Below are 24,455 nucleotides of genomic sequence, written 5' to 3'. Positions count from 1 at the left end.
TGAACACATTAGCACAATACATGTTATTTCTGGGTATTCCTGGGAAGTGAGTTTTACATCATTATGAATATTTCAGTACACTATTGTTGAAGCTGGGATCATCTAAGGATAAAAGAGAGGCTAGGTGTGTACAAAGAGACCATATCCATTAGTGGACTAGCTAATATAGCTGAAAAAGGTGGAGAGGAGTTTTTGGCTGGGAATCCCTTTATCAGGTTGTAGCAGAGGGGTCAAACAAAGGATGCTTTACCCAACAAGCTTGGTCCACTTTTTCCAACGCTGTCATCCAGTCTAAAAGGTAGATGACCTCTACCTGCCATAATTTGCCTTGGTAATTTCAGCAGATGATTTCTCATTTGTTTGTTAACTCATTAACCACAGTGCTCTTCAAAGTTATCTTCATGGATGCCTGTGTAAACATAAAAGGAGAGTACACACCCAAGGATAGGAATTTGTAAAATTTTCCAGGGAGTATGCTTGGCACATTTTTTTTTTTTCTTCAGGTTTCATCCAATTCTGATCAGTACAGTCTCAGTTGGTATAAATGAGCACAGATGCATTGTCTTCACTAGAGTCAGATGGGTGAAGATCTGGCTTTTTACCTTTAACTAGAGGTGCCTTCCCTATGGTGCATCTATTTCTCACGTCAAAGGGCATGTAGTTTTACCAGTAAGTCGCTTGTTTAACTGGTAACTCACCAAGCACAAGAGTAATGGAAAGTGCTCCTACCAATACTTGCTAGCTAGCAAAAGTTGAGCGTGCAGTACCCATCTTTTGCATGGTTTTTGCCCTCCTAAGATGCTGGTTGAGACTGAATAATGTTTAGAAAACCAGTTGCCTTTCTCCATGTTCACCATCAAATGTCCTTATTTAAGTTCTTCCCAAATTTGTCGCTCAGCTGCTGTATTAGTCTTGCCAGCTCACCAGTAGCTTGTGACTTTTCCTCTAAGAGTTCATAGCGGAGACTAGAAATATCTTGCTTAATCTCTTTAAGTTCTCCTAAAAGGAGGAAAATATTCTTGTTAGCAATATTGAACCAAATAATTAACCTCTATCCTTTTAAGACCTGAGAAAGCATTAATTTTGATGACCTTGGTCATGAATGTGTGTGGAGCTCCATATGATGTCCCTGCATTTATGCACTTAATATTTGACTTATAAGAAATAACCTGTACTTGCTGTAGTGGTACTGACAGCAATAGCAAGTATGTATGGAAAGTTCATCTTTTTTCTCAAGTCTGTTATCTCCCCACATACAGATCCCCACCTACACAGGGCATTTGCAGGAGGGTAGCAGCTAAGAGGTGTTAGAAAGAGGTTCTTTCCCATCTGCATATAAATCCTACATGATACCATGGCTGTATAAATCCTTATCCAGTTCAAAAAAAGTCCTTGGGGCAGGAATGGGCAGTACAGTCAGAAACTGCTTTACTTAGACCCCAAGACAAGGTTAGGTGTTGGCAATATCGTGGGCGTTGTAAAGCAAGGAGAGGTAGAACTATAGGGCAAAGCAGGATTATGTAAAGACAGATCCTATGATATATGTGTTCTCCTAAGGAAAATTAAGGACCCAGAATTTAAAGAGCATAAAAGTGGCTCAGAGTTACCACTGCTCACCTTAGTGCGAGCATGAGCATGCTCTCTCTCTCCAGAGGATGTTATCTAAGCTCAACCCTCTTACTGGCCGTATCAATAGCAATAACATTACATGCTCTAATCTGTGTTAATTATAAAAATCCACTTGCCTTCATTAACCTCATCATTTTCTCGGTCAACCTGAGCCTTCAGTACATACCGCTTAATCAGACGTTTCATTATTTTCTGAAAAGAGAACAGAAATACTTATCTTAACATGAGCTTATCCACATTGCCTTCATTCTAGACTCATTACGAGCAATTCAAACACCTGACTTCACTATGGATAAAACCTGGCTTCAGATGATGCAAAGAGAATTTTTTTCATTGACTTCCCATTTATTTTATACTTCATGTTATGAACTTTGTACTACAATAGTGATTGACAGCCATTCCATAATGAGCCCACATACAAGGCACTTTGGGGTATTTTGTGGGATGCATATGAATGTAGAGTATGTCCCACAGACAGAAAAAACCCACAGCTGAACCAATAGCAAGCTAAGAAATGGGATCCAGAGCCTTCCTTTAGCATGTTGCTGTTTAATGTATCAATAAAAGATATTTTACAGGAAGAAATAAATGGTTAATTAATGAAGTTAGCAACCTCACTCATGATGATGAACTAAACATCTGACCTGAGGTTAATAGAAAGACTCTGTTTGCCTTGCAGTTGGGGTTTTAGGAGAGAAAACAAATTTAGTGAAGGACAGAGAAAAGACAGTTTGAACAGAAGTGGAGAACTTGGCTTAAGGGAGAGAAGTTTCTTAGGGAAATGGCAGATTTTAAGGGACATGTACAGGGGAAAAAATAGAGCCATGTAGACTTATAAAATGGGAGATGGTTGTTAGTAAGGAACAGTGTATATGGAAATAGAAGAAGATGGCTATGGATATGAGCTTGCAATGTGATATTGTTCCAAAAATGCATAAATTACATTTATCTAGAAGGAAAGTAACTTTGCAGTCTTGGGCTACGCGCTGGGTTACAGCTGAAGGCCTGTGTCATTGACATTCTTCACTACAGAAAAGACACTCATCAATGAGGGGAAAAAAGAAATCTCAACTATTATAAACATAAAAATGGTTGCTCTGTCAGAGGCAAATTTAGGTGCATCCTCTGCAAACAGAGGAGAGCTCAGTGAGCATCCAAGAACAGATACACAAATGTCTTTCATGGACCAGATGGCCACTGTTAAGGGAAAAGCCTCTCCCGGCATGGGCTCACTTATTCACAGAGCCATCATATGTCTCTGCTTTGAACATCACTGAAAAATGCTCCACAGAGTGGGAAATATGAATTAAGAAATTGGTACACCTGCTCTTTTTTCTTAGTAGCCAAATATGGATTGTAGCAGCGCAAAAGGCATGTGAACATCAAAGAAGGATCCAGTCATTTGTATATGTCATGCAGCCATGGAATATGGGATGTCTAAGACTGTCCTTGTATCAAAGAGGCATCTGGCTAACCGGGTGAGTCATTAAGGCAACAGAGATGAGGCAGAGCGCACGTACGGTGTGTTGAAGATGGCCAAGGTAGTAGAATCCAGAGGGAGGTAGGGTTGTCACCTGAGAAAACATAAATGAAGTAATGTTTGGGGAAAGTAGGGAAATCCTGGATCCAAAAAGAAATTATTTTTTCAGAACAGACGACAGAGGAAATTTAGACTAAAACAAGGAATCAGCACACGTGAATGCTCTTATTACCTGGAAAAATGTGGTAACATAACATCTATCTACTCCAGTTCCCATAGAGCTTGTATTTCTGAGGGACACTACTCAAATGCTATCCTATATTAAGCACTATGTGTGATGGAAGTCACACGTTTAAGGCTGCCTAGTCTATCAAATACATGTTGTAGTCAGATTTGTCCACAGAAACTAAATACTAAAAATGTGACCACTTTTTAACAAGAGTCTACTTAGCCACTTAGTAGATATCTCTACCAATAGCTTTAGGAAAGTAATTAATTTTTGCCTTAATATTGCACCATGGCTTCTAAGCTTTCTTCTCCTCTTCTCCCCAGTACTGCTCCTTTTAGCTACAGTGGGTGAAATAGCCTTTTGGCAAAATAATTCTGATTCCTGCAGGGAAATGCTGAACAAAACTTACAGAAGTCTTGTGGTAATGAATGCTAAACTTGAAACAATTCAAATACGTCTGATTTCTATAAAATACTGTTCCTCCATTCTCTAAAAGTTAATTGAAATTCTTCAGGTCTTAGAATCTTTTATACTATGCAACACTGAACTACTGAGTGTTGGTCTTAAAATGGTCTTAAAAGAATAGGTTCTAGGAACAGGTCAGGCATTTGTAAATTATAACTCTGCACTGAACTAAATATTTTTAATGTGTTTATTGGCACAACCTCCAAGCTCCGCATTTGTCATCAGCTATCTGAATACCTCCTATACCTTTTAGCACAGAGGGAAATGAGAAGAAAAGGACAGATTTGTGGCCAAGGCACTGAAGTTGGACTCATGAGATGTGGGGCTCAATTTCTCGTTCAGCCATAGGCTTTTGGGTCTGATAACTCCTGCCGGACCTCAATTCCTTGTCCTTAATGTGGAGGCCACGATGTCTTCCCACTTCACTATTTATAGTGTTTTATTCTGGACTTCACTTACATGCACTGTTGAAGATCACATTGTTCCAGACCTTAATACTGCTATTCAAGTCACAGGTTTCTGCTTGATGCTGTGTTTGTGGGCACTGCAGATGTCATTTGGCATGAGTGTGGGAGGTCCCAGGGCAGCACTAATGGGAGGAAATGCTTTGTACCTTCACGTCCCTGGTCAAAATCAGACGCAAGTCAACAGTGATTAGAGGGGACAACTATTCCCTGGGGCATCAGATATCAAATGCGGTGATCTCAAATGCACACATTATCAGTTAGGCAGCAGAAGAGCTCGAGAGTGAGGCGAGCAAAGGAATTTCCTTATTTCTCACCTCTTTGCTATTTTGTTTCTCCAAACAGCAAAGAAATATACTGCTTAGCCTTTAAAAGTAAAAACTATTCCTCCTATTTTTTTTTTTTTCCTGACAAATCCTTTCATGAGTTGTTGATAGCATGGCAGACTGCAGTGCTGAAGGTGGGAAAAACTTGTGAGGTTAGTACAGCATTTTAGCAATGCTCCATCTCAAAGTCTCAGCTCAAGGGGGTTTGATAAAGGTATCCTTTTGTCTGGACTAGTTTATTCCCAGATCACAGCGGCTGTGTGTTGACTTTTCTCCCTCCTTTTCAAATGATTGCATGTTTCGGTTCTGTATATTGTTATCCCTCAAGAGCACTGTCTGTATGTAGTCCGAGTACGCAGATTGCAGAAAAGCTACTGCTTCAAAGGTTTTCCCAGTAGTAGAAGAAAGCTTGCTGGCCAGATTATCAAACTGTTTGTTCTTCTTTATGTTTAGATAATCAAGACTATTACACTCTCCTGATATTATCTGGGCAATTTCTTCCTGCAGCAACTGAAACTTTCGAAGATCATTTGAAGACAAATCTAGTAGGAGCATTATTAAAGCAGAATAACAGGTAGTTATCTTTTTCTATCTATTTTTCACAGCCACCTTTAGATTTTTCAGCCTTGGAAATAAGGGTCTAATTTACCACAAACATTAGGCGGTCTCATTTAGAATTAATAGCTCCAGGAATAGAATGAGTCCAGCAGAGGCTGACACATCTTTCCATTACCTGTGGGTTTTAATGGACAGGAAAATGCCAGAAATGCTGAAATGCTCTTTTGAGCAGGACACAATCATATCTTCCCTTTGCCTTTGATGGTATCAAGCCAACTAACTCCAGATGCCAGAGCAAATGCATCCCATTTCTAACTTAGATTTTTAGATACTCCTCCTATCCTGGCACAAAAGCCTGAACAACTTTTAAAACCAGTAGAAATTTATTACTGGTCTGCTGTACAGCCTAGGAGCCCGTTGTGCTGGATACTGTACCAACACAAGACAAATTACTTCTAGATTTGCCATTGCATACATTTTATTCAACTTAACTACTACTTTCCTAAACTCTCTTTAACGTCGGTTCCTTCAGGCACATCACTTGCTGTCAGGTTCCTTTTCAGTTTATGGTAAAAAATAAGGAAAAAATCCCATGGGGTACATTTTGCTTGTTGTGTTACTCTACTACACATGTTTGCACAAGAAATAATACGTCTGCTGGCATGAACGTTCCAGCTGAGACAGACAGTTGTGTTAGTTCGTGCGATGGCTGGGGTACCCTGTGCCACCGCTCCAGCCACGGGTATTTTTGAACCATACCACATTGCAGGTTTAGCTTGGTAGGACAAGTCACTGCCAGAGAAAGCACGTGCAAATGTTAATGCAAAGGCTGGAGAGATGATGCTATGTCATGACAAATGAAATGCTGTCGATGCAAGACTGGAGGATCAAAGCTTGAATGATATTTCTTGTATTAAATTAAATACCCTTGAGTGGAATTAATTAGTGTGACAAATGCTAACACCATGTGTATTTCCATGGGTGATAGGTTGTGTTTGTCTCTGAAGTCCTGTGCCCGTGCCTGGCGTGTCACAGGATGGCATTAACTGGAAGAAAACGAACGTGACCCTTGCAGGTAAGAGCTGTTCACTGACAGATCTCTTCCCTGGCTCTTGCTTTCAATGATGTGATTACCTGATATCTTGTGGGCTTGTTATAAGCATTCTTCCCAGAAAAAATGTCTGTATTTCGAGCGCTAGAGTGAAAACGAACTTTCTGAAATTATAAAACATCATGATATAATTAAATCAATGATAGTTTCTCATACCCAGACAGCCCCAAACTAAACAGAGCTTTATAAAAACAGTAGGAAATGGTTTAATTTATGAGTAGAATAAAACCCAGCACATTCAGGTCTAAAAAAGTAAACTTTTGAAAGACAGAAAAGGGTCAAAACCCACAAATTACTTAAAAAAAAAAAAAAAAGACTATAAATAGTCTAGACAAAAATGGTATTCTCGCACAAGTTTTAGACAAGAAGGTGTTAAGAGGCACAAAACGTATTAATCTAAAATAGATCGGTGATTATCAATTTAGAACACGATTTAAGGAAGGAAGAAGAATAAATGCTTATGTTTAGAGAGAACAAATCGATGTGGTACAAAAACAAATTTTGAAACAGAATTGGTTTTCATCGGTCCTTTTCAAAAAGCAGTACAATACACTACTTTTTTCAGCTCAACAAAAATATGTTTTTGTTTTTTTTTTTAGATAGAGCAGTATTTTTTATCAGAGTACATCACACCTACTAATTTTGTGCTCTAGAAGCTTCCAAGGACACTTTTCTGAAGACTACACACCGTATTTGTAACAGATTTCTTTGACTCTGTTATCCACCTCTGAACACTTTAGTTCAAGTGCTAATGAAAAAAAAAAATCACTTATTCAAAGGAACTAATTCATATCATAGACCCAAAAGAGCCAATACGTATCATAGGCCTCTGAACCTCTATGCAAGTGTATGTACAGGGAAAGCCCTAGTTAAAGGTTTTGCTTCCCTGACTGGACCAGAGATCCTGAGAAATAGGTGATTTTTTTAAAAAAAAATTATTATTATTATTTTAAAATCAAGATGCTGATAGTGGTTGAACTAAAAGTCTGATGTAATCATGTAATTATTTTTTTTATTTCTCACTCATCAGGTGTGCCATGGTTTTACAGAGACTGTTTTGAAGATGATCTGTGAACAAAATCAACAGGCAAGCAAGAAATGACTGATACCTTTAATTGTTTATGTCAAAGCCATGGTTACCATGGATTTTGCATGAGTTCCATGAAAAAGGGCAAGCCAGACACTTTCATTCATGTGGCTTGGGGAACAAGGGGCTTGGAGAAGATTTTATTACTTTGGTTTGTGCTTTGAAGCAGAAATTAAATTTCAAACAAAGCAAGCTTTGTGTGGTTAGATTCAAATAACGTTTAAAAATATTATTTTTTTTAATCATTATTTGAGATAGTTAAAGGACAAACATTTCTTTTATTTCAAGACTCCACTGTTCTAGTGGGTCTTTAAGTAATCAATAGTAGTGTTAAATGAATTTATAGAGTAAAATGGCCCCAATGCTTGTCTGTCTTGGCAATGCCTACTGTGTTGGGTAGTTAAATTAATTGCTAGCATGGAGTAGACCCCACAGATATGCTTCTCCTTTCAATTTAGGCTCTGGCAGAGACTGAATGAACAGTGGACCTGACCAGTCCTCTTAAATTCATGGGAGCATGATCTCCTCCAAGGCCATGGGCATTGCCTGGAGCCAGATGGTTCACCGTGAGTTGTGTTGCTCAGCTGTTGGCTCCTTCAAAGAGAGCCAAGAGATCCAGACGAAGCCCAAAAGCAGGCTGCACATTACAAAGGTGAACTCTGTAAAGCCTCCTCCAACCTCCCTTTCCTTCTCCTCCATCTCTCATTCCACCTCCTCTCTTTTGCAGGCTTAAAACTGGGGGTTGGCTGCCCAGTCTCAGTTGGAGCGTCCCAGTGTCACCCACTTCTTCCCTCTCCTGTGCAGTGCCACGCAGCTGGGGTTTTAAAACCTGGATGGATGAGTCTGAGACCAGGCTGAGGGAATAGCAACATGCCCCAGAAAGGCTGGCCAGCCTGCCAAGGAGCCACACTGGCCTCTCACTTGCAGTGACTGTAAGAAATGAGACACAACACATTTCAGAGGACTTTTCCTTTCCCCCAGGAATGGGTTCCCAGTGTTGTTCTCTTGTTTCAAACCCAGCTTGAGCTGAGAAGATTAAATAAAGGCCAGGACACTTTTAAGCAAAGCTGCCTCCTCCCATCTTTGAATCCACTGAATATGATGGCAGCTGAGTGCCTGTGGCTGAGTTCCTGTGAATATTTTGGGTGTTTTCTTCTCCAGTGTAAAGCAGGTGGAATTGCCCTGTGAGTGGGATGATGTTTGTGATAAATTTATGTGCTAGGAATGCTTCATCCCAGTGACGCTCAGCACTGTGTTGTAGATGGTAATTTCTGCAGGCAACATCATTTTCTCTAATTTCTTTGGCATTTTCCCACGGGGGAGCAAAGCTAATTCTGTTGGGAAGGGTCTGGATGCTTAACCATATTCTTGCATCTCTCTTGCTTTGTCACGCAGACACTCACTAGTGCTGAGGAAACTGTACCGCTGTGTAGCCAGTATTTCGAAAGCAAATTTCTATTTCAAATGACCAAAGGGGCGGTAGCTGAGGCAGGATCTACCCATTAGTGGCTACACATCACTAGGCAGATGTAAGTAGAGAGGTTGTTAATTATAGCTTTAGTTATCTAGGAGGTGTTATTAAGCACTGCTTGGAAACTTGTTCCCGAACCTGGAATGGCAGTAAATGTAATGACAGTAAAATTAATTTGGAAATCACTTAAAGGGAGGTGGATGTTTTGAAAAGGCAAAAGGCCTGCTGGGTAGATGAGGAGTCAGACAAGCTGGGATCCTGTTTGTGCCTCTGCTTCTGCCCTTCATCTTTGACCTTGCTTATTTGACCTTGGGAAACTCCCTTATAGAAGTGCCAGCTTTTATAAAATTTGCTTTTTTCCAGGTGTTCAGACAGTGCCTAGTATAATGAGGCCACAAGTCTGGGAGGACCCTCTAGGTGCAATGTAATGCAAGTGACATGCAATGATGAGGCTAAGAGGCTGTGCTGTCTCTGATCTACTTGTGTACCATGGAACCCCCTCTAGAAGGTTCCTGGCATGAATCCTTTCTACAAAAAAGGCAAAAAGTGAAGATACAACATACCCGTTGTTTGGAATTCAGCATCCCCATCTCAAGATCATTTTCACAGTTTTTGGCCTTAGATTTGCAGAGTTTTATGAGGCACATTTTTATTCTCAGTATGAGATAATAAAATGATTTAGGGCTTGGCACTAGATTAAAAGGAGCAGGTAAAGTCCTTCCTTCGTCAAAGTAGGATAGCCAGAGCTTGGCACGTGCAAACTTCCACTCCACATCTGCATCCTCCTTGGGAAGGGAAGAGAAAAAAAGAACACCCAAATGCATGATTAGTAAATAGGAAGGAATTTACCTGTGAGAAGGACAAACATACAGGTAGGATTTAACTAGAATCAGATTTCTGTTTGCTAAATGAGGACCTTTGCGTACAATGTGTCTTTGTAGGTGGTTTTGTGATAACCTCAAACTAAGGAAAATTTGAACAAAGCAATGGATAAACAGAGAGTATAAATCCTCCAAATACTAGACTATTTCCTGTTTCCTTGGCTATGAAAGGGGTTGTCTTTCAGCAACAACCTGGTGCTTGTGCTGACGAAAGAATATGTCAGAACGTACACAGAGTCATGGAAACCAGAAAAAACTGTTACATGCACAACAACAGCAAAGACTGTCTCTGATTAACTGCAATGCTATCTGACTGCCAGCTAACTGTTACCACTGCATTTGTCAGGAATCCCCCATAGAAAAGGCCAGGTTGCTGATTTCTTCTATCAGCTGATTTCTTCATGAATCCTGTTTGCATTCACCATCACATATCCCTAGATCACTACACCTTAATTCTCTTACTATTCACCTCAGTGGATGAAGGGGGAGAAAAAAGGCCATCACTCGGTGCCTGTGAACCTCCTTTGCAAACTGTCGATGTGTGCCAGATCACTGCCATGTACAAGACCAAGGTTAGCACATACTTTATGGATCTGCTTGGCACTTGTAGGGGAGGATGGTCAGGGCTGTGTATCAGGACCATTTATCAGGCTAAAGAAAGGATGAGATACAGCTGCTCTACAGCTGTTTTCATTGTGGTTTATACGGAGGCCAGCAGCATCAATAGAAGCGTGGGTCTGCCAACACCCCGTACTCATGTACATCTGTGTTCTGCTGAAATTAATAACCTCTGATTAGCCCGTACCTCTGACACCCAGTCAAAAACTGGCATAACACAATTGAGATTAATTCTGTCACAGTTACAGCAATATGTCTTCACCAATGGAACAGCATTCACTTCTGCCGCTTGGTCTTATTGTTTGGGGTTACACCTCACAGAAGCCTTAGGCTGAATTACAGTAGAAGTCACTTGTAAGTGCTTTCTCTTAAGCAGGTAAGAAGCTACTGATGGAAGTAGGTTTGGTTTCTGGCTGGCAAAATGATTTTTTCTTTCCATAAATGCAAAGTTGGCAGGAAGCACTAATACTTGAGGCATAAACAGAAGAAAAACAGCAAGAGAGATGTCCAATGGAAAGCATGGTCTTGCCACTCCAGCTGGCAGTAAAACATGTTCCCAGTGACCATAATGGAATTTAATTCCTAAGTAATGACCAGCCTCTGTTGTTACTGACATTGATGTCATCAGATAAACACATTGGCAAAAGGGACTTGCTCTGCAGTCGGTAGGGTGACTCTGTTTTTAACCTCCCTGCTCCTGAGGATTGAAAGGAGCTGGTATGAGATTTATTAGTTTTTCTCAGTCCTCAAGTAGGAGGATCTGAGCCAAATAGCTCACGCTAGTTTTGCTTGCTGATAGTTACAAGCAGTCTTTAACAAAGTCTTGAAAATTTCCACGCAATCAAGAAGGATGATAAAACATTTTTCCAGGAAAATGGTCATCACAAAGTTTAGACTAGAAAGTTAATATAGGCCACTTATTCTGGTATTTTTAGAGATTTTTCTTCTGAAACTTTCAAGAGTATCTCTATCTACTACAATAAACTAGAAAATGCAGTAAGAGGCTGAGACCCCTTCAGAAGTAAATCTCGTTTCAGTAGAAGAGGATTTGGGAAGATGCTTGATCTTACGTGATTAGGAACCTTTGGGGAAATGACTCTTCTGCATGCAGGAAAGCTTCTGGGGCAGAGAACATATGTAAGGTCTCTCTGACATTTAGATTTAGTTACAGCATGCACAAGATAGAGTTATATTTGCACTACAGTACATGGATGAACAAGACATTACAGCGAGAAAATATTTTCAGCTCTGGCCTTTTGCAGTGTCAGCTTCTGAGGGGACATTACAACAAATAATTAATACAAACCCAGCTACAGAAACTTGACATTTAACGAATCAGAAAAAAGACATGACTCAGCATATACATTATCCAAATAATATTTTTTTCTGCTTTTATATATATTAGCAGGGAGTTGTTTATGTCCAAAGCATTTAGCAAATCCAGTCTGCTAATAGCAATACTACTGAACAAGGTTGGGTAAACCCTGCAAACACCTTGCTGCAGAAACCTATTCATATTCCTTGAGGGCTATGTTCATGCCCTTTAAAAGTTGCAGTTATGTTTTACAGACCTATACACTCCTCAGAAAAATCTGCATCAAGGTTGCATGCCTGGAAAATACAGATTTTTTAAAATATGCATACATGAGTTTCAGACTTAGATGGGCTTGGGCATTTAACCAGTAGAGAACAGGGCAAAAAGTCAGATGAAATATTAGTCAATCTATCATAAGCAAACAATGCAGCTAAGGTAACACACATGGATAAACGATCATAACTGACAAAGGTCATAAAAAATATTACAAACTACTTTCAATAAATACATGTAAAGGAAACTGGGTTTACTCACAGATGGTCATTAAAACCAAGGAAGCTGAAGTTGTTCTAGAAATGATTCATTGTTAATTATTAATTCAATCTTAATTTACGGAGGACAGACACAGCCTTAAGTCTTACAAAGTGTAAGATCTGAGTTTCTACAGCACTCTCATCTTTCAGATGGAATAAGCTACAGCTTCCTTGTTTTTTTTAACATTTTCATTATTGGTGATAATTAAGTACATTAAGTTTGTAATCTAATTTCTTATCTTACCTCAATTTCCTGATAGGAGTTGTTGATCATGGCTATTAGCATATTAAGCAGCACCACCACCATAGTCACGTTATATACTCCATAGAGTACATATCCAATATTCTCAATGAATTTATGATCGTACTTCAGCACCACAGATATCACTTCAGATAAGCCAAATATTGACCAGAATAAGGTTTTAAAACTTTCTTCTACCCTAAAAACAAAGCAAACAATCACTTTATAGAGTTGACACGAGGTTAGCCGGGCCAAATGCTAATAATCAAAGTGGCAATCCACCAACATAAATATGATGCCTTAGCATGCTTATTGTAAGCCATTATCCAGCACCCAGGGATGTAGCAAATCATATTTCCTGATTTGATACAGAAATATGATTTCTGATTAATACCATAAAGTTAGAGTGACCCCTCATTTGCTCCATCTGTTCTTCTCAGGTACATTATTTGTCACTTGGATTTTGTGTCCCTATTAAGGACTTCTCCATGGACAACTTGCAGTTTGAAACTTTTTGCGTAGGGCTTTTTAATTCTACTTACTCATGCTTTTCTCATCCAGAGCAGACAGGCAGACATTATCTGGGAAAGGGAAGAAGGAACCTAGTTTGACCTCCTTATATGTTATTTCCAGGGCAGAAGGGAAGCACTACTTGTTACCCAGGAAAAGTGACTGAAAAGTTCTGATTAGTGGCATTAATATAACGAGCACACAGTGCAAAAGTAGTCAACCCATAGTCTGATTTTCTTCCCATCCTGCTTTGGTACTGCAAACAAGTCAGACACCCAAGCATTTGTAGCAAAAATCTGAAATTAAGGAGCAGTAGAAGATGTTGCAGAGAGGCATTTTGATATGGTTATTGCCCTTGCTTGAAAGTAGAAAGGAACCAGAGGAAAAGAAAAAGGTTGAAAACAGGAAAAAAAGAGGAGAATAAGCCAATGACAGAGGGAAGTGTGGCTGGAAAGGATGTGGCCAGACTGACAGGCCAAAAAGAGAGTCTGATGCAGAGGAGTCAAAGCTGTAACTGGCAGGATGGGACCAGCCACAGCTGAAAAGGAAGGAAGGAAGGAGGAGGAGGGATGCTGGTACATTTTGGAAACAGTTTGCTTAATTTTTAATTTAGAAACACTTTTGCCTTCACTGAACAATCCTTAGCACGTTAACAGTTACTTACCTCCCCTCTCTCCCTGCCTGCCAGGAGGTAAATGCCTTCTAAGAAAACAATGCCATTTACAAATTATTTTGATGAAATGTTTTTTACTAGGGTGGCAGCCTAATCCTGCTAAATCTCTGCCTAAAACCAGATCATAGACACAAACTATAACATAACCTAAGGGAACAATAAGCTTTACATCAACTCCAGGATCAATTACACCATGCATAAAAGCAAAAGAAATTAGTTTCAACCCTTTGAAAAGCTAGTGCAGACCACTGGGCAATTCCTTTCTGCCACAGCAAATTGGTATTTATCTCCCATCATAACTTATGGTATTCCACATTCCATTTACAAGTAGTAGTAAGAATGCAGTAAATATTTAGGTTTTATTTTCAGCCAATATAACTGCATTGACTTGTGGGGAGTAACCCTGAGTGGTGTTTCGCATCGATGTTGCACAACTTCATTTAAAATGTGGCTTTCTAGTGGGTCTCCATATCAGGGATACGGAGTCACTGATCCCATGTTCACTCCCTCTTGCTGCTTCGCCTGAGGCTGGGACAGCATGCAAAGATCCACTTGTGGGATGAGCTATGACTGCCCTGCAAACAAGTGCCATCACTTTTCCCCTTGCTGGGCATTTCCTCTCCTGTAACACTCTGCTTTTGTCTCCTGTCCTCATTTGCAGCCAAGGGTTGCTGGCATTAAAGTGTCAGATGATAGATAGATACCCTTTGCTTTTATGGTAGCAATCTGGCCAGTGCTCATTCTATAAATGTTGTACTTTCCAGTTAAAAAACACATGTGACACCAAAAATCTCTGGCTTTGAAACCCACCACCTGAGTCACTTACAAACTAATAAAAACCATAACCCTCAGCCTTGATCCCAGTGGCACCCTGCTATTAACCTTCCTTTTTTTAATTTGGAAAGGTTCCCTTAGTTTTCCACCCTCCCAGCAGATTTTAATACAACCTGTCAACTCTGTTGCTTTTCCGCAGCTTAAGCATTAACCTTTGTTCTGGCGTCCTGTCAGATTCTCCTTCAAAAGTTAATTAAGGACCGCAAGCAGCCCTGACCTCCCTGAGCACTGCAGAGGGGCAGGCAATTGCTCCAGTGCAAATGTCCATAGTCCTTATTCCCGAGGTCAGGTGAGGGACCAGCACCCATGGTGGTGGGACTGGAAAGGTGGTGTGAGAGGTGGACCTCACCTGTAGCACCCCAAAATGGTGCTTAGCAATGCCCCCAGGCAGATGCAGGTCTCCCTCTCGTAGAGGAAACATTTCTAAGGAAATTTTGTACTAGTCCATCCCTACCCTCCAAAAAGGCTGGATGGCTCTTTCCTTCTCCCTTTTAGATTACTGCCAAATTGCACGAGATTTGGCACAGGTCACAGGGAACATCAGTTGGCTGTTTGGTTTTTTTTTGAGAACATCTCACTAAAACACGAGATGAGGATGTCTGGAGCCAAGTTTCAAAGATTCCAAGATGTTGATGTGCCTCGTCGTTGCCAGCTAAGCAATTTACCCCCTTCCTGCAAGGTCAGCGGGTGTTTTATCCTTCTGAAAGGCAGACAAATGAAGGAATGGAGGAAGGCAGGAGTTCTGCCCAGACTGACAGCTCCTGGCAGCAGGGGGATCTGGCAGTGGCAGATTGACTGATGCTCCTTGTGGAGATGGGTACCTGCACTCTCTCTCTGCCATGGTAGAGCCAACAGTTGCAGTGAGGAGAGAGCAGAGATTTTTTTTTTGTTTCTATACACGCAGGCTTGTAAAAGTTAAACAAAGTTTAAAAACTTAAACATTTTGCATCAAGGAAGAAAACAGACCATAGGCAATCATCTAGTTGCAGATTTTCCTCGCTTTTGTAAACAGCAGTGTGCTGTTCATCAAAAAAGATCATGGCAAGGCTATGATTTCATGCCAATCTTGTGTCCTCCTCTTTAAGAAAGCTTAAGGCATCCTTTCTGACTGAGTTATTTCCTTAAACTGATTGGTTGAGACGTAACACCGCCAAAAAAGCAACGCAGTCAATATAATCTACAAAAAGATCATATTTTGACAAAGTAAAATGAGAAGAAAAAAGCCTTCAAGCCTCGAAGCAGCAACATTGGCACTGAAGAGTGAGTCACATCTCTCTTTGGGGAGAGGGAGACAGAAAACCTCGCATGGTAGCCTTCAGCCTGATTTGTGATGCAGAAAGCAAGATGTATGCAATCAGTCTTGCTTCCATTTCGATTTTGTTTGCATAGCATGTTCTTAATTACAGGCTCTTTCAAGAGCTGTGTTCTGTACACAGCATACAATAAACAGATAAACATAGCTGGGGTCGGTTGCAACTGTCGTGGAAATGGTCTACTTTTCAGCATTGAAGACCTTCAAAAAATTTTTGAAAGTATAGCACGGTTAGCTAAATAATCTCTGTATTTAACTGTGTGACATAAAGTCCACTGCATCTTTATTTCCTTTGCATCCAGGACATTAGAATGGAAGAAATGACAGAAACTTTGCATGGTAACTCATTTCAGAGGCCACTGGGGTGCTACGTGCTTGCTCTGTAGATAGCAACACAAGCAAAACTGAGCACAAGATTTCAAAAGTGCAATAGCAAGGGAAGGCGAAAGCTAAGTTGCACCAAACATTCACTGATCATTACCATTAGAATTAAGCAAGCAATTCCCTCTTAGTGTTGTCTGGACAAATGTACACTCTTTTTTCTGCCTATGTACTGTCCTGGGAAGCTGTGGTTTTCTTAAATATGTAATTCAAAGTTATTTCAGGGAGTAGCTCTTTGTCTGTGAGGTTTCTCACTGAGGCTATCCGGTGAGCTGGCAATTCATTGCCCTTTGAAACTGGCCGCAATCAATTACTGCACAAATCCAGCAGGTCTTTTTCTGTCATGACTAGCCAAGTGATCTCTGAGGATCAGGTCCCATAGTCAAATAGTCATATTTTTGAGTATAAAACTTGCCCACTGTAAAATTTCACCCATCCTCGTTAGAAGTCACAAACAAGCCCACCAGGAAATGCATTCAGTGAAGTCACTGAAGTCACAGAATGGTTATGAGGACACCAAAGTAAGCATTATTTTTCTTTGTCTCAGTGAATTTTCACAATAGTCAAGCTACTTAGTTCTAATATTGAAATTTTCCTTCCTTTCATGAATAAGTTAATGGCAGCAGGAGCCCACCACGTTCAGCAAGGCTCACAAGCAGCTCACAAAAAAGAGAGAAGGAAATGTTGCTAGAATTGGTAGCTGCCTATCTGCCAGTATAACCTTGTCATTAGCTTATTAAAATTGTTTGAGACTGTATACCTCAGGGTTTCTAGCTTGTTGACTGAGATGTCTGAGAAGGATTTTTGGGATGAATGTTAATCTATTCTCTTTGTTTCATATGATGAAAGGGCTCATTTTCACTGATCATCATTTGACACTCCCATGTGTTTAAATAATCAGAAGTCCATTTTAAATCTCTTCCAAATTCTTAAAAGGCAAATTTATGCTCATGGAGAATTTGCTTCATAACACCATGAAGTCCCTCCAGGATAAGTAGTCACCAGGCTGAAGTTAAGGAGGAAGAGCCCTGCCTTTTGACAAGACTCACGAATCCAGACATCCCTTGGGCATTTAAGCAATCTCTACCAGTGAGCAGTCATCATTTTAGTCAATGTTTGCTCATTATTTCCATCAAAAGATAGCAACTACTGGAAGATCCACTTAGGTAATGAGTGCTAATGAGAGAGTTACTGCACGGCATTGCATCAGAGAATGGAATTCTTCAGTGACGTGCTCTAACAACGTGCCTGGGGGATACCATAACTGAAGGTTACTGTGCCACCAGGCAGTCAAGGATGGTATCGACTCAACTTCTCATTAAGCCTTGTGCTTCAAGGGCATTTCCTTCTCTTCAAATAAGAAGCAAGTCACATCCCACACACTCAATTTTCTTCTACCTTACTACCGAGCGCAGATAAATGCAATTGCATCTGGCCTCATAAATCCTTCCATTAAAATGTATCCTGAGGTTAGAGGAGAGGTCTAGAAGGCATATTTGGCTCAATTAGAGAAAGTAAACATTATGTTACAAGATACATATAGCACAAGAGGGTGGTGTAGTAAAACTGGCTCCTGTGCATTTGGAAGGAAACAGCCACTCGCAGGACAGAAATGATGCTGAAAAGGTCATTTCTCCTAGAGGAGCTACGAGCTAAGCCACCAGCTCACTACGTGACACATTAGAGAAATGACACCTCAGATGCCGGCTGTCTGCTCTGCATCTGGTAAACACCGTGGGCTCACGCGTTACAAGCATGGCGTGGTTGCCTGGAAGTCAGACCACAGCAAGGGGAAAACATTACGCCAGGCTTTCCTCTTCCTTCACAGACAGCTCTGTGGGAAGGAAAGTCCCCACCGTGTCCCTGAGACAAGTCATGGTGGGTTTGTGAGACACAAAGCTGACTGCCACGGTGCTATGCTGGTGCCACATCGCAGTGCAAGGGAGGAGGTTTTCCTGGGGTGTTTGGGACACAACCCTCAGACACAGCAAGGCACCAGGCTCTCCCCTCCTCTGAAAGCTCCTTCGGGACCTCAGCTGTCCCCACCAGGGCTGGGGCTTGGGTTTCCGGGGTCCCGGAGAATCAAGATTGCATTTTCTCCTACCTTTGAGCTGTAGACTTTCCCCTTTCAAAAGCAGCCTCAGTCTGAACCTCATTCCAGAAGCATTTGCCAACCTTTTTCTCTTCCCAACATCCCTGACAAGATGGAGGCAGGACATTAGCACAGCCACCACCGCAGGGCTCTGCGGCCACCCAGCAAGCGCTGGCGGGTGAGCACGACCCAGGCAGACCCACTGCCCTGCGTGGCCAGTAACCTGGCTTGATGCTCTGTGCAGCTTTCACGTGGTCTCTGCCGAAAAGTTCCCAGTCGGGATTTAAAAAACACAGCCTAGGCATCCTGGGTTGTTTTGCTTTTTTGAGCATCACGACTAGCAGCTGGCTCTGCAAGATACGTACTTAATAATCACAGCTGCGCTCAGGTGGTATCCTAAAACAGACCCCACATAAGCAAAATCCTCCCTTATTTTACGTACTCTTCAGCTTACAGCTTTAAGAACAATAATCTTAGGTCTAACCTCTTCACCACTACTTTTCTGGAGTTACTAAACTGAACATCTCAAAAAATATTTTCCTCAGCTCTTATCTTGACTGCCAGAAATAATAGCTATTTCTGAACTACACGACTCCCTACGCTCAGGTCTTGAGCTGGCTACCAGGGCTGGAGGCTGTGCTACAAGTTTCCCAGGCAAAGTCTGGGTGTGACTTCCCCATGCAACTGGAGTAGAAACCATCTGACAGCAGCAACGGACCAAAATGGATTGAGCCCTGCAAAAGCAGCTGCTTTTCCATAGGTACTCACGTTGTAAACGCAGGGTTGTATTTTGCACCAAGGTAGTAAGAGTAAAGGTTGAACATTCCAATCATGAAGGCCAGGAACACCATGATGAAGATGACCATGAACTTGAAGATATCCTTCACAGTCCTCCCCAAAGAGATCTGCAGGGGGCCGAAGCTTTCGTTGGCTGGAAGAATGTAAGCAATGCGGGAGAAGCTGAGTACCACAGCTATTGCATACAGTCCTTCTGAAATGATCTGAGGATCCGAGGGAAGCCACTTGTTCCTGGCTAAAACAATACATGTACACTAGGTATTAGTAACAAAAAGTGTTAGATGGAAGTTATGACGATAAATGACCCCTTTTCGAGACTGAATCTTGGGTTTGGCTGGGAGTTAAAGAAAAAAAAAAGCTTTGGAACAACTGGTCGATGAAGTCCTCAGCATGCTGTAGAAGTACGGGCAAGAAGAATTGTATTTTTCACATTGTAAAGATGAGAAATGAGCAAGTCACTGGGATTTACCAAAGTCACACAGCAAATAAACAGCATGGCTTTAAACAAATCTGGTATTTTCCTTTTCCCAGTCGAACATCAACTGTGCTGTGCCTTTTCCATCTGAAGTCCTTGAGATGGAGAACCAAAACCACAACCCAGTGGAGTTCGGCTATAGATTTGGATACATGGCACTGTGTCAATATTTGGAAAGGAAGCATGAGGCAGACTGAGATCTCTATCCCTACCATTAGATAAGAAAGTTAGGATATGTTCAGATAAAGCAGATATAACCATCAAGTGTATCATCTTCATGTCATCTGAAAATTAAAACCAATTCTTGCAGTATAGTCACTCTAATATTTTTACTTTAAAAAGCTTCTTGATACCAGATATGCATCATTTATTTAATCTACTGAAAATTTGAACATTGTTATTAATATGGCTTATAAGTGTCCTTGCATCAACTGAACTTCTTGATGAAAAGATTGTGACTCAGAGCTAAAACATGTGACGTCTTTAAGGACACAGCAGTAAACTTAGACATTATTTTCAGTAACCTGAACAAAAGGAAAAGCAACAGATGGAGGAATTCGCAGGATCTGGTTGTGACATTCTGTGCCGGCCCCTCTGCACCTTTGTATCATGAACTCACTTTAAATGGGTCAGCGAGAGGCAAACCACAGCATCACCTCAGAGGCCTCTTGCTTGCCTGGGCAGGGAGAGGGAAGCTGACCTTCAGATGGGACACACCAACCAAGAACCTGAGCTGGTGTGACCGGCTCACGGACCCACCAGCGAACATGTGGCCGTGCACCCTGGTGTGGGCTCAGGGCACGTGTCTCTGGTGCCAAATGGTGCATGTCTACAGTGGATGAAGTCTGCTGCCCCAGATCTTCCTCTCCAGCCCAAGGCCCTTGCTAGAATAACTACCTCATGACCCTGGGGAGCAAATGGCACTCCTCTGTGCCCAGGTCTCTAGCTCCTGCAGCTGCTCCGTGAGCCAAAATCCCCGTGGATTTTGCTCAGGAGTACATCTAAAGCTTGCAGAGGCATGCAATGAATCCAGTGCCCACACTGGGGTGCAAAGCTCTATTCATTCGTGAATATCAGGGAAAAACCATTTCAGCCATCAAAAATAATGTTGTCAAGGTTATGCTACTGCTTGCACTTCCAAACGTTAGCACTTACAGATGCTTTCCAAAAATAAAGTTTTTCTCTTGGAGGAGCAGCAGCTTATGGGTGTAATTGGTGTTTCTATTTCCATTATACAGGTGTCGGATGTAACAAAGATGCAGAGTGTGCCAACAGTTAGAAATGCAGTTCCAGATCCTATGTTTGTTCACAAATCTCCCCCCTCTCACATTTGGAAAATGAAGCAGGTTCATTCGTCTGTAATTTAAATTATATTCTGCTCACTCCTAGTTCCTGATTATTTGTTGCTCAAGCTATTTTGTCAGGATGTGATTGACCTGAATGTAGCCTTAGCACAAGATCAGAGACTGAATGAGGTTCAGATCTCAATTCCTTTCTGACTGCTTAGGAAGATGGCTGGAATGGGTAGATCTGAGAAGAATCATTTGGTTTAATTAGAAAAAACCTACATAAATATCACAAAAAGAAAGCTGCTCTCAGCACTGCCACACATTAGCCTAAAAAAACAGGAAGCATTAGATAGCAAAAAGCATCTTACCATAAGTAAAGTAAGCAACTTCAGGGGGAAGGGTGACATTATTGAGGTCATCATCTTGAACGTACTGATCTACGTACTGTTGTGCTTCAGTTGCTTTGAGAAAAGCCATGAACCTGGCGGTGAACGATGCCACGAAGATGGACAGCATCCCGAAGTCCAGCAGGTTCCAGAGATGCACGACATATTCGCGTGGACCCTCTTCCCAGATCTCCTTGCACTCTGACCATATCATGCCTGTGGAAAGGCCAGAGCACGTTTAACCGGCAAACACGGAGGGTGCTTTTTGTATTCTGACAGACACATTTCCTGGCTAATAGTGGCTTCTAAGATAGAAGCAAATAACTTTTCAATTAAACTGAATTTCTTAAGAATGGCTCATGTCATCTTTTCTTAAAAATTCTTAAAAACTTTAAGCTTAGATGTCCTTTTGTGCATATGAGGTAGAAATTTCCAAATTTTACTATATGAGTCAATGGTAAAGTAGATTTCTGGTGATGTCAGAGAAAGCACAGTTCAGAAATACTGAAGACATTAGAAAATCCTACTGCTGATCTGTTTGTTTGGAAAAAATGTAGATTTCCTCTCTTGTCCCCCAAATCTCCTTGCTAAACTGTGCCACTGAAGATGGTATTGCTTGCTCTGCTCATGTTTTCCTCCTTCCCTAAAATAATGGGTGGGTCCATTTTGAGAATGGAAACAGATCTTTACGAGAGAAAATTGGATCCAGGACTAAATACAGTATGGTTAGAGAAAAGGGAAGACAGAAGTTCTACCCTTGAAGTTTTATATATTAAATAATAATGAATTCCCATTCATTAAAATCTGATCTACCACTTTGAAAATGCTGAGTTTAGCCTGAATTTAGGATCTTTCTGCCAATAGACTTACAGATAAACCTAAACGCCAAACTCAGACAATTCAAATGTTTTGACAGTCATGTTCTACTGGGAAGTGCTGGGGACGACAGGTAAGTTCAGTGGGCAAACTGGAGATAAGAGCTCAGGTCAAATTCACCAACTTGGCCAATTTTCAATCACAGCAGGGCTCCAGGGCCAAAATCTTGCTTCTGAATAGCTAAAATATTGGAATATTTAACCCACTGATAAATATTTCCTGCACTTTACCCAATTCTGTTTCCATAGCAGCAGCAAAATTCACGTTTAATCAAGCAGGAGCAGTGCCTGCCAATTTCCATGTGGCCTCCTGCAACCTTGTCCTTTTTGTGAACTCTTCTCCATCCTCTTTACTGGAAGCTCTCGTGGCATGGCATGTAAATGCATTTGCCTGGCTACTTCAGAGACTCCTGGAAGCACATGGTGTCCCAAGAGGCGGAGTTGAAGGCTGGGTTATAGGGAAGGAAACATGTCAGTGTGAATCTAGCCGGAGGGTGGGGGCATGAAGAACTACCGCTGTCAGTCCTTGTGCACAGGGAAGGATTTGAGAGAAAAAGGAAAACTAAGCTATCGATACTGCCGTCGGCCAAGGCACAGCTAGCCTATGACTTCAGAGCCCTGGAATCTCTGGGCAGGTACTTGGAGATGTACCCTGATATAGGTTATGCCCCATATAGGTCTCTTGGGAGAGAGCCTGAGGTCTGCTGAGCACCGAGCAGAGCCAGAGGGAGGGCAGGAGAGGAGCCTCCCAGATTTTCTCCTCGAGTCTGCGGGTGCTTGGCAGAGTTAAAGCAAGAACTTCATTCTAAGCCGTCATTCACCATGAGTAACATTTAATAATATATAGCCTAAGGGAGAAGGTGGAAGAATTGGTTTCTCAGGAACTGTCCCGGAGCAAGGATGAAATATTAAAGAAACATTTCTAGCTTCAAAAAAAAGTATCCCAGAAGTGATAGAGAGGAGACATTAGCCCTACGCATTATGTATGTGTGTCAAATAAAAGTACCAAAGCACTTCAGGAAATGCCACATGCGTGGTAACATTGCCTACCAAAGCACTTGTTCACTGATGCCCAGAAATGTCTTTTCTGGTTTAAATATTAACTCTCCCATCCAAATTTTTTTCTAATCTTGGTCACTTAATATACCTAAGTCACAGATTAATGAAGTAAGAGATGTCTAAAACTGAGTAGACTGACTAAAATTAGAATCACTCCCTGAAAGAATCACACTATTGGCCTATAATTCATATCATTCTTTTTGCCAACTGTGTGGCAATCATTTTTTATCCATACATATGGAAAATTGTCTATTCAGGACAAGTAGAAAAGTTACAGTAATTATTCAGTCAGTACTGCTGGGTAATTGTATATACATTGTGAGAGAGTAATTCAGAGCTTCTCCTTAAGTAAAAATACTGAGAAGAGAAAAAGCAGCTAAAATTCAGGGGCTGGGACATAAGATGGGATCTAAGAAATAAGGGAAGGCAACTAGGCAAAGCAGATTTGCCAGGATGTGATGACATTTCAGTGTGATGTTTCTGAGGCCCCCAACGGCTCTGGGAGAGGTTGTTTCCCTGAGTTTGATGGACAGAGAGGTGGGATATGAGCAGCTTCTGCTCTCCAGGTTCTGCATGTCCCTTGTGCCTGTTCTCCCACAGCAGGGATAATCAGAAATGTCACCTTGATGGGCATTTCTGGTTTCAGCAGGGGAAGAAGAGTCAAGCTACAAGCACAGCATGTCTGGAAGAAAAATGGAAGTGTGCAACAAGTGCTGTTCACCAGCTGTGCACAAAAAGGAACAGTTTGTCAGATTTTTATATCCACTGGCCTGGTACATAAATCATGAGCAGCTGATGTTGCCGAGCTGCATTTGAGCCTTCCTGGATCGGCCAAAGGCTGATGGATTAAGAGAGAGTTGTGCTCAGATTGTGTCTACTCAGAGCTTAAGTGCTACCTCAGCCGCTTTTGCAGTGGGGATTTTGTATCTCTAAATTAAGCCTCCCTGCTTCCAGTGCACGCTTTCCTCCATATTGCTCACTAGGAAAATCCCAGCCTGCCTCACTTGAAGGCAAGAGATGGGAAGACCTGGCCACTGAAATTGCCGTGCCCCATGTACAAATGGGCAAGTTCTCCTCTCAGAGCATCATGGTATTTCTCTGTGCTCACAGGTTTATAATCTGCAACCCTTGGATGTTCATTCGTAAAGAAGAGGAGTGAGACCAAAAAGGCATTCTCCCACCTAAAATGCTATCTGGCTGCTCATGGCGATGTTAAATGGGCTGCTAACATTACCTAGCTGATCCAATGATGCTCTACAGCCATTTCAGAGGCGCAGGCTAATGGAAAGTAAAGCGTCTGATATGGATTTTTGGAGCAGGATGAAGTGTTTGCCTGGTTGAAAGTCATTGCCTCTGCATGGGT

At 41.5% G+C, this 24,455-nt stretch overlaps 1 protein-coding gene across 3 annotated transcripts in view; it reads right to left on the bottom strand.

The window, feature by feature from the left end:
- Positions 1–693: 693 nt before the first annotated feature.
- TRPC7 (transient receptor potential cation channel subfamily C member 7) overlaps positions 694–24,455 on the bottom strand; it is an 80,391-nt gene continuing 56,629 nt past the window's right edge. For 2 of the 3 annotated variants that reach the window (XM_069772319.1, XM_069772318.1), the window contains 8 exons: positions 21,141–21,374; positions 18,979–19,243; positions 12,412–12,607; positions 9,384–9,605; positions 6,286–6,366; positions 3,150–3,203; positions 1,746–1,821; positions 694–999 (listed from right to left, as the gene is read on the bottom strand). In XM_069772319.1, coding sequence (XP_069628420.1) covers positions 857–999; positions 1,746–1,821; positions 3,150–3,203; positions 6,286–6,366; positions 9,384–9,605; positions 12,412–12,607; positions 18,979–19,243; positions 21,141–21,374 — 1,271 coding nt within the window. In that variant the 3' untranslated portion in view covers positions 694–856. The remainder of the gene's footprint in view (positions 1,000–1,745; positions 1,822–3,149; positions 3,204–6,285; positions 6,367–9,383; positions 9,606–12,411; positions 12,608–18,978; positions 19,244–21,140; positions 21,375–24,455) is intronic. The other variant, XM_069772320.1, reaches the window with a different exon arrangement.

This window comes from Haliaeetus albicilla, chromosome 27 (genome assembly GCF_947461875.1).
Source record: "Haliaeetus albicilla chromosome 27, bHalAlb1.1, whole genome shotgun sequence".
In the NCBI taxonomy this organism is placed as follows: domain Eukaryota; kingdom Metazoa; phylum Chordata; class Aves; order Accipitriformes; family Accipitridae; genus Haliaeetus; species Haliaeetus albicilla.
This window is presented reverse-complemented; position numbering and strand designations above follow the sequence as displayed.